At 46.8% G+C, this 10789-nt stretch overlaps 1 protein-coding gene and 1 non-coding gene across 2 annotated transcripts; both read left to right on the top strand.

Moving 5' to 3' along the window:
* Positions 1-349: 349 nt before the first annotated feature.
* Positions 350-980, top strand: LOC136402481 (ubiquitin-ribosomal protein eS31 fusion protein-like). The gene has a single exon (XM_066379947.1). The coding sequence runs from the start codon at positions 457-459 to the stop codon at positions 925-927; it is 471 nt and encodes a 156-aa protein (XP_066236044.1). The 5' UTR covers positions 350-456; the 3' UTR covers positions 928-980.
* A 3666-nt stretch (positions 981-4646) lies between these two features.
* On the top strand, positions 4647-4777 carry LOC136404724 (small nucleolar RNA SNORA51). Its single transcript, XR_010751428.1, has one exon. It is a non-coding gene; the product is annotated as a small nucleolar RNA SNORA51 (small nucleolar RNA).
* Positions 4778-10789: the final 6012 nt, after the last annotated feature.

The raw sequence follows: 10789 nt of genomic DNA, 5'->3' as shown, positions 1-10789 counted from the left end.
GAGAGAAGGATAGATAGGGACAGACAGACAGGAACGGAGAGATGAGAAGCATCAATCATTAGTTTTTCGTTGCACATTGCAACACCTTAGTTGTTCATTGATTGCTTTCTCATATGTGCCTTGACTGTGGGCCTTCAGCAGACCGAGTAACCTCTTGCTCGAGCCAGCGACCTTGAGTCCAAGCTAGTGAGCTTTTTTGCTCAAACCAGATGAGCCCACGTTCAAGCTGGCGACCTTGGGGTCTCGAACCTGGGTCCTCGGCATCCCAGTCCGATTCTCTATCCACTGTGCCACTGCCTGGTCAGGCAAAATTAGTCCTCTTTAAAAAGGCTGAATAGGCGGTGTGTGTGCCTCTTGGCCGCTCCCTGGCAGCTCCTTACCAATTTCCCACTCCTGTGTACCCAGGTCTAACCCGCCTCTTCTTTTTCCTCCACCTCAGGTGGAGTCGCCGCCAGGATGCAGATTTTCGTGAAAACCCTGACGGGGAAGACCATCACTCTTGAGGTCGAACCCTCGGATACAATAGAAAATGTAAAGGCCAAGATCCAGGATAAGGAAGGAATTCCTCCTGATCAGCAAAGACTGATCTTTGCTGGCAAGCAACTAGAAGATGGGCGTACATTATCTGACTACAACATTCAAAAGGAGTCCACTCTTCATCTTGTGTTGAGACTTCGTGGTGGTGCTAAGAAAAGGAAGAAGAAGTCTTATACCACTCCCAAGAAGAATAAGCATAAGAGAAAGAAGGTTAAGCTGGCTGTCCTGAAATATTACAAAGTGGATGAGAATGGTAAAATCAGTCACCTTCGCCGGGAGTGCCCTTCAGATGAATGTGGGGCTGGAGTTTTTATGGCCAGCCACTTTGACAGACATTACTGTGGCAAATGTTGTCTGACCTATTGTTTCAACAAACCAGAAGACAAGTAATTGTGTATGGGCTAATAAAAGATATGTACTAACGTTTAAAAAAAAAAAAAAAAGGCTGAATAGCCCTGGCCGGTTTGCTCAGTGGTAGAGCGTCGGCCTGGCGTGCGGGGGACCCGGGTTTGACTCCCGGCCAGGGCACATAGGAGAAGCGCCCATTTGCTTCTCCACCACCCCCTCCTTCCTCTCTGTCTCTCTCTTCCCCTCCCGCAGCCAAGGCTCCATTGGAGCAAAGATGCCCCAGGCGCTAGAGTGGCTCTGGTCGCGGCGGAGCGACGCCCCAGAGGGGCAGAGCATTGCCCCCTGGTGGGCAGAGCATGGCCCCTGGTGGGCGTGCCGGGTGGATCCCGGTCGGGCGCATGCGGGAGTCTGTCTGACTGTCTCTCCCCGTTTCCAGCTTCAGAAAAATACCAAAAAAAAAAAAAAAGGCTGAATAATATTCTATTGTATGGATAGGTTACATTTTGTTTATCCATTCATCTCTTGATGGACACTTGGGGTGCTATCGTATTTTTGTTCCTGTATACCTAATGTGTCTTTTTTCTGATGGCTGCTTTTAAGATTTTCTCTTTATTACTGAGTTCATGAAATGTGATTATGATGTAGTTTTATACACTTCTCTTTGTGTTTCTTGCACTTGGGACTTGTTGAGTTTCTTGGATCTGTTGGTTTACAGTTTGCATCAGGTTTGGAAAATGTTTGGCCATTATTTTTTTCAATGTTTGGTTCCCTTCTCTCTCTTCTCTCCCCTCCTTTGGGGACTCCAATTATATGTGTATTTAGCTGCTTGGAGTTACCCCCTAGTTCAATGATGCTCTGTTTATTTTTAAAACAGCTTATCTTATTTAATTTCATTGTTTTTTATCATAAATATATATAGTATAAAATATTCAATTTTAACCATTTTTGAATGCACAATTTAGTGACATTAATTACATTCACAATGTTGTGCAACTATCGCCATTATTCATTTTCAACAAATTTTTTTATCACTCCACACAGAAATTCTGCAACCATTAAAACTCCCATTCCCTCCTTTCCCAGTAACCTCTAATCTACTTTCTGTCTCTATGGATTTGCCTGTTCTAGATGTTTCATATAAATGGAATCATATATTTGTCCTTTTGTGTTTATTCTGTTCATTTTTACTGTCTTTCTTTTCCCCCATGTTTTACTCTGGATAGTTTCTATTGCTGTTGCCAAGTTCACTAATCTTTTCTTTCGCAGCCCCCAATCTGCCATTAATCTTGTCTTGGGTATTTTCATTTTCAGTCATTGTAGTTTTCATCTCTAGGAGCTTGATTTGGATACTTTGCTATGTCTTCCTTATTTCCACTTAACAAGGCATCCTTCCTCTAGCCTCCTGAACATATGGACTATGGTTACAACAACTGCTTTAATAGCCTTGCCCACTAATTCTCTCATCAGTGTCATTCTGGGTCTGTTTGGTTAATTTGTCTCTTCATTATGGGTTATATTTTTCTCTTCTTCGCATGTCTGTTAATTTTTTTAAATTTATTTATTCATTTTTTTTAGAGAGGAGAGGGAGAGACAGAGAGAGAGAAGGGGGGGAGGAGCTGGAAGCATCAACTCCCATATGTGCCTTGCCTTGACCAGGCAAACCCAGGGTTTCGAACCGGCAATCTCAGCATTTCCAGGTCGACGCTTTATCCACTGCGCCACCACAGGTCAGGCTCTGTTAATTTTTAATTGGATGTCAGACCTTGTGAATTTTACCTTGTTGGATGCTGGATATTTCTTTTTTCTTTTTTTTTTCTTTTTTTTTGTATTTTTCTGAAGCTGGAAACGGGGAGAGACAGTCAGACAGACTCCCGCATGCGCCCGACCGGGATCCACCCGGCACGCCCACCAGGGGGGCGACACTCTGCCCACCAGGGGGTGATGCTCTGCCCCTCCGGGGCGTCGCTCTGTTGCGACCAGAGCCACTCCAGCGCCTGGGGCAGAGGCCATAGAGCCATCCCCAGCGCCCGGGCCATCTTTTGCTCCAATGGAGCCTTGGCTGCGGGAGGGGAAGAGAGAGACAGAGAGGAAGGAGAGGGGGAGGGGTGGAGAAGCAGATGGGCGCTTCTCCTGTGTGCCCTGGTCGGAAATCGAACCCGGGACTTCTGCATGCCAGACCGACACTCTACCACTGAGCCAATCGGCCAGGGCCGGATGCTGGATATTTCTGTATTCTTCTAAATACCCTTGAGTTTTGTTCTGGGACACATTTAAATTACTCAGAGAATTTTGTTACTTGCAGGTCATGCTTTTAAACTTTGTCGAGTGGAACCAGAGCTGTTCTAATTTTCCTCACTGCTGGGGCAAGATCTTTCTTCATACACTAAACTGATATTCTCTGAATTTGAGGGTTCCCACTTTAGCTACTGGGAGCACTGAGCACTGCCCCCATCCTTTGGGGGGCTCTCTCCTCGGCCTGTGGTAGCTTCTTCATATGCATGTGCTGCGTGTGTGTTCAAAATTTTCAACTGAATACTCAGGGAGGGTCCTTGGCAGGTCTCCAGACTTCTCTCACTGAGCAGCTCTCTTCTTTCTGTTACCTGTCCTGCAAACTCCAGCCGTTTTGACTTCCTAAGTTTCTGGTTTATGTCAATTCCATTTGGAGAGACTGCTGGGCTCTCCCTGGGTTTCCCGCCCTGCACCGCAGCCTGGAAGCTTTCTCCAGGCAGTAAGCTGGCACAGCTGCAGGGCGCACCTGGTTGGTTTCCTGACTTTCAGACATCACTCTTTTTCATTGCCCCACGTCCAATGTTTTCAGTGCCATTAATTTAGGACGGAGGGTAGATTTGGTCTATGTTACCCCATCTTGACTGGAGCAGAAGTCTAGACCCTTAACTTTGTCCTTTCATCTGTCTACCATTTCACTGTAAACTCTAGAAGAACTAATGTAATCTAAAATTACTATCTGAATTCATATAGTGAGTAATTTATTATTTGGAAAGAAAAGAAATCTAGTCTTCCACTAAGGGGACACCAGAATATTGAAAGGTCTAATTAGGTGCTCAAATTAGGTAAAGTAAAAAAAGAGAGAATGGTGATGATTAAGAACAAGGTGTAGGCCCTGGCCGGTTGGCTCAGCGGTAGAGCGTCGGCCTGGTGTGCGGGGGACCCGGGTTCGATTCCCGGCCAGGGCACATAGGAGAAGCGCCCATTTGCTTCTCCACCCCCTCCCTCCTTCCTCTCTGTCTCTCTCTTCCCCTCCCGCAGCCGAGGCTCCATTGGAACAGAGATGGCCGGGGATGGCTTCTTGGCCTCTGCCCCAGGCACTAGAGTGGCTCTGGTCGCTGCGGAGCGAAGCCCCGGAGGGGCAGAGCATCGCCCTCTGGTGGGCAGAGCGTCGCCCCTGGTGGGCGTGCCGGGTGGATCCTGGTTGGGCGCATGCGGGAGTCTGTCTGACTCTCTCTCCCCGTTTCCAGCTTCAGAAAAAAAAAAAAAGAACAAGGTGTAAAATTTTGGGGGTATGTTTAAATCATCCATATATATATATGAAACTTCTAGATAAAAGGCATGCTCTTTAACATTACTGCATAATGCCAAAAGCTTTTCAAAATGGCTATATCAATCTATATTTCTTCCACTCCACAAAAAGTTCTCACTGATTCAATTTTGGCCACACAGAGTATTGAACAACATTAATTTTTGCCAATTTGTTCTATGTAGATGGCAATTTATTTGATGTGTGCCTTAAAATATAAATAACAGGCCTCCCAGTGCTTACCACAGGCTGTGTTCTTACACTGACTGTACAGAAAGAGGAGGCAGAGTAAACCCACCCATCTGCACCTCAGCCCTGGCTCTTTGCCTGGTCTGTATTGTGAATGGGGGGACATGGGGAAAAATATATATAAATAACAAAATTTGCCATTTCAGCCATTTTTAAGTGTATAATTCAGTGGCATTAATTGCACTCACAATGTTGTGCAACCATCATCATCTATTTCCAAAACTTTTTCACCACCGCACATAGTAACTCTGTACCCATTAAGCAATAACTCCCCGTTTCCCCTCCCCAGAGCCCCTGGTAACCTCTGATCTGCTTTCAGTCTCTATGAATTTCATGGTGTTCTCTAAAGCTCCCAAACACCAAACTTTAATCTCAATTAAATTACGAAACATCTTTCCAACTGACAAAGCTCCAAGTTCAAAGTTATAATAAATAAATTTATATGGGTATAGAACCTTTGTTTTTCTTCTAATTAGTTCTGGCCTTCTGGTTCAAAACAGGGAGAATAAGGTCAGTAATAGAGAATTTTTCAGAACCATACACCCTTCTGCTCACCTCTAAGACCTGGGTCCTTGTGCAGTTTATTTTCAAGATCAAAACTCTTTTTTTTTAAAGCTTTGAGTTGACTCTTTTTTAAAAGTTTTTTATTTGTTGATTTGAGAGAGAGAGAGAGAGAGAGAGAGGAACATCTATCTGTTCTTGTATGTGCCCTGACTGGGGGTTGAACCAACAAACTCTGGGCTTTGGGATGAGGCTCTAACCAACTGAGCTATCGGGTCAGGGCACAAGATCAATATTCTTGATCATGTTAAAGTAGAGCAGGTGGTTAATTTATGCTGTAAGCTGACTGTCGGGTTGGGGACCAGCTGAAGTGTTTGGATGGTGGGCATCTGATTCTTCAGTAGGCATCTGATTCCTTATCACACCACGGTCTCTGCCATTTCTGAACATTCTATTTCAAACACATATAATATGCCTTCACTCTTTAGAGTGGGGTTGTTAACCTGAGGTCCTGTGATGGTTTATGGATAAACCATTCACTAAGTCTGTGAACTTGAGTCGGAATAAAACTCTATCTTTATTTTAATTAACCTCTAACTAAAAACTGTATTTCTTCCATTTAAGGAGAAACCACAGCAGTATTAGAAACACCTGTTACTGCTAAAAGTAGAAATCAGGGATATTTTCACATCACATCTTGTTTGTTGTAGAAACTTAGAAGTGTTATTTACACTCATCATTCTTTGAAATTATGGTAGTTATTGGAGCTGCTGTAGAGCTTGCTATTTAAAGTGTTAATAGCCTGACCAGTGGTGGTGCAGAGGATGGAGTATTGACCTGGGACGCTGAGGTCCCAGGTTTGGGGTCCTGGGGTTGCCAGCTTAAGTGCGAGGTCATCTGCTTAAGCGTGGGATCATCAACATGGTTGTTGGCTTGAGCCCAGAGGTCGCTGGCTTGAGTCCATGGTCACTGGCTCGGCTTCAGCCCCCTGGTCAAGGCACATACGAGAAGCAATCAATAATAATTAAAGTGACACAACTATGAGTTGATGCTTCTCATCTTTCTCCCTTCCTGTCTCTCCCTCTCTCTTTCTCTCTCACTGAAAGAAAAATAATAAAAAATAAAGTGTTAATAAAGAAGAATATATATTTCCAAATCACAAGTTTAAAAATTCTTTTTTTTTTTTTTTAGAGATAGAGAGTCAGAGAGAGGGATAGATAGGAACAGACAGGAATGGAGAGAGATGAGAAGCATCAATCATCAGTTTTTTGTTGTGACACTTTAGTTGTTCATTGATTGCTTTCTCATATGTGCCTTGACCGTGGGCCTTCAGCAGACCGAGTAACCCCTTGCTCGAGCCAGCGACCTTGGGTCCAAGCTGGTGAGCTTTGCTCAAACCAGATGAGCCCATGCTCAAGCTGGTGACTTCGGGGTCTTGAACCTGGGTCCTCTGCATCCCAGTCTCACGCTCTATCCATTGCGCCACCACCTGGTCAGGCAAGTTTAAAAATTCTTTAAATTACTTTTTGTTATATTTAATACTTTGACTGAATTTCAGTATAAGTGTTTTCCTTTGCAAGACTACGTATTTTACTTCATAAGTTTTAAAACATTGTTCTGGAAGACATAGAAGGCCGATAAACTTGCCACCTTCCTCCAGAATGCCTGGGCCAAGGAGCTGGTGCTGGTCGTGTCCTTCACCATCAGGGGCCTTGCCATAATTCTGCCTGCCTTCAATTCTTATACCAAGTATACTACCATGACCAACCAGATCATGCCCTACAACTACCCTGTGCCCGTCTGAGATGATGGGAACATAGCTGGCGTGTCCAGCTCCCTTCCCAGGACCCCCAAGGCCCAAGCTTGCAGTGGCTGAAGAAAATGTGAACACCTCTGCTGACAGGGAGGAGGCCCCCTCACCTGTGGCCCACAATAAAAATGTGAAAACTGAAACAAAACCAAAATCAAAATATTATTCTTTTTTTTTTTTTTCCCAGAGAGAGATGGAGACAGACAGGAAGGGAGAGAGATGAGAAGCCTCAACTCTTAGATGTTCATTGATTGCTTTCTCATATGTGCCTTGACTGGGGGCTCCAGGTGAACCAGTGACACTGTGCTCTAAGCCAGAGATCATTGGGTCATGTCTATGATCCCCATATCTCTGAGCTCAAGCTGGTGACCTTGGGGTTTTGAACCTGTATCCTCAGTATCCCAGGTTGACGCTCTATCCACTGTGCCACTGCCTGATAAGGCCCAAAATTATTCTATGTGGGGGCCCTAAACTTCACCAGACTGCCAAGAGATCTGAGGCACAAGAGATTAAAAACTGCTGACCTTTTGCCTGACTGGGCAGTGGCTCAGTGGATAGAGCGTCGGACTGGGATGCAGAGGACCCAGGTTCGAGACCCCAAGCTCGCGAGCCTGAGCGCAGGCTCATCTGGTTTCAGCAAAAGCCCACCAGCTTGAACCCAACCAAGGTCACTGGCTCCAGCAAGGGGTTACTTGGTCTGCTGAAGGCCCACGGTCAAGGCACATATGAGAAAGCAATCAATGAACAACTAAGGTGTTGCAACGTGCAATGGAAAACTAATGATTGATGCTTCTCATCTCTCTCCGTTCCTGTCTGTCTGTCCCTGTCTATCCCTCTCTCTGACTCACTCCCTGTCTCTGTAAAAAAAACCCAAAAAAACCAAACAAACAAACAAAAAAAACTGCTGACCTTTTGCCTGACTGGGCAGTGGCTCAGTGGATAGAGCATCAGACTGGAATGCGGAAGACCCAGGTTCGAGACCCTGAGGTCGCCAGCTTGAGCGAGGGCTCATCTGGTTTGAGCAAAGCTCACCAGCTTGAACCCAAGGTCGCTGGCTCGAGCAAAGGGTTGCTTGGTCTGCTGAAGGCCCGCAGTCAAGGCACGTATGGGAGGGCAATCAATGAATAACTAAGGTGTTGCAATGCACAATGAAAAACTAATGATTGATGCTTCTCATCTCTCTGTTCCTGTCTGTCTGTCTCTGTCTATCCCTCTCTCTGACTCTCTCTCTGTCTCTGTAAAAATAATAAAATAAATAAATAAAAAGAACAATCTTTCTTTAAAAAAAAAAACAAACAAAAAAAACCTGCTGACCTTTTTTGGGGGGAGGGCACTGAAGCAACTTTCTACCCACAGGATGGCAGTTTTGGCCAGACGCAGCTCTTTTTCTCCATTTTTTTTTTGTATTTTTCCGAAGCTGGAAATGGGGAGAGACAGCCAGACAGACTCCCGCATGCACCCAACCGGGATCCACCCGGCACGCCCATCAGGGGCAACGCTCTGCCCACCAGGGGGCGATGCTCTGCCCCTCCGGGGCGTCACTCTGCTGCGACCAGAGCCACTCTAGCGCCTGGGGCAGAAGCCAAGGAACCATCCCCAGCGCCCGGGCCATCTTTGCTCCAATGGAGCCTCGGCTGCGGGAGGGGAAGAGAGAGACAGAGAGGAAGGAGAGGGGGAGGGGTGGAGAAACAAATGGGCGCTTCTCCTATGTGCCCTGGCTGGGAATCGAACCCGGGTCCCCCGCACGCCAGGCCGACGCTCAACCGCTGAGCCAATTGGCCAGGGCCTTTTTCTCCATTTTTAATTATTTTTATTTATTTATTCATTTTAGAGAAGAGAGACGGGGGAGGGGAGGAGCAGGAAGCATCAACTCCCATACGTGCCTCTACTGGGTAAGCCCAGGGTTTTGAACCGGCGACCTTAGCAGGCTCTTCCCCATTTTTAAAGGATTTTTAGGAGAATAATTGAGATTTATTACTCAGACTTTGCATTAGTGTACAGATTTACTGTATTTTAATATTAAGCATATAAGAACCCCTGGGTCCCAGGAATTTTACTTCTTCTACCCCAAAGGGCCTCAAACTTGCTTGAGTTAGGAGCACCTGCCAGAGGAAACTATTTAAATTATTTATTTGAAATTGTTTATTTGGATCATTGTTGGTACATCAATTCTACTTGTGAAGGAATGTTCACCTTCAGGGCCATAAAATCCCTGGCCTTGCATTTGGATGAGGCAGGCACAGGTGTGGACACTGCCCACCCCCAGCACGCATACCTCCATTCCCATGACAATGACCTCCTTAGAGCAAGTTCAGCTTCATGTCTGGACGCAGGATACAGAGCATTTTCCCATGTGTTAGTCTGGCTGATGGGCTGAGAAAGGGAAAACCCATTCATGTGGTCATGCCTGGTACCCTCCGGGGAAACCCTGTACCCTTGGTTTACCCTGTAGCACTCTGAGGCCAGGTTACTCTTCATCAGGCCCATGGGCCCCGACCTAGCCTCACTGTAGACCTGCCTCTGGGTAGAGGGCTTCTCCCAGCAGAGTGTATCAATGGCAGTGGGTTACCTCTCCTTAGCTCTGAGTTCTTCATCTTGGAGACTTGAGTAGCCAAAATTACTTTTCCGTGGCTCAGGTAGAGGACACCTAACCCCATCTTTTACCTGAAGAAAGAGCTGGAAGATCTGACAGCTAAGTGTTGGATGCTGTGGTCACGGGCTAGAGAGAGGCTGACAGTCCTTGGGAGTCCCTTGCTAAAGATAGCAAGATGTTTTTTCTTGCTATCCTAGGTGTAGGACTGAATTCCATGTTCTCCACAGCCCTTCTCAGGTGGAGCTACCCAAAACGGTCCAGCAGGAGTCATACTGCCCTCCAAGCCTCAAGCCGGAGATACTCCATCTTGCCCCACTTCCGCTGCCAGTTAGCCTATGGATGATCTTTCCTCTGTCACTGTTTTCCTCCCCTCTGCCCTGGCTCAGCTCACTGCCCCTCCCCTAGACTTACCACAGCCTCCCTGGACCCCTGGCCTCATTTTTCTCCCTTCCAACCCATCCTCCCACCCCTAATCCTGGCCCTAGGGTGAGCTGTCTAGAACACAAAACTGATCCCATTTCAGTCCCCATTTCAAACTGGCTCTGGCTCCCTAAAGCCCTTCAGTTCTGGTCTGGCATTCAAGGCCCTTTTAGCCTTGCTGGTCTTGTGTCCCACTCCCTGCCCCTTTGATCTGCAGCCCCCCCCCCCCCCGGTCCTGCCCCACCTCCATCCCTCAGTCAGCCAGGGCACATCCTCTGTATGGCCTCAGTGCAGAGGCCAGGCCTCTGGCTGCTCATTGCACTACGATAGGCCTGCCCAGCTACTCCACGGGCCTGGCCTGGCACAGAGCAGGCACCTGAAATGCTTGCTGAGGAGCAAAGGAACCCCCTGAAAATGCTGTTGCCATTTGTGCAATGGCTATGGTTTCTCTGGGTTCCTACTGAATCTGGCTCTCCGGAAGCACCACTTTGAATGACAGGCCTGAGTGTTTTGCTGAGGGACCACACTGTGGGGGGAGCCCACATTTCACTGAAATTCCTGCTGCCAGGTCTTAGTGCAATATCCTTTGGGAGAGCCCCAGGATCGTGGCCATCATCTCCTCTTCTGTTCTCCCCGGGTTCATCTTAACTTGTCAATTAGGAACAGTGTCTGTCACCCTTAGGTTTGGTGACTCTCTGACTCTGGACTCCTAGAGTTCAGCAAAGCAACAGCTGTCAGTGCCTTCTCTACTTCCATGCCTAGGTTCCTGCTTTGGGCACTCATCAGGTAAAGTGAC

Source organism: Saccopteryx leptura, chromosome 4, assembly GCF_036850995.1.
Source record: "Saccopteryx leptura isolate mSacLep1 chromosome 4, mSacLep1_pri_phased_curated, whole genome shotgun sequence".
In the NCBI taxonomy this organism is placed as follows: Eukaryota; Metazoa; Chordata; class Mammalia; order Chiroptera; family Emballonuridae; genus Saccopteryx; species Saccopteryx leptura.
This window is presented reverse-complemented; position numbering and strand designations above follow the sequence as displayed.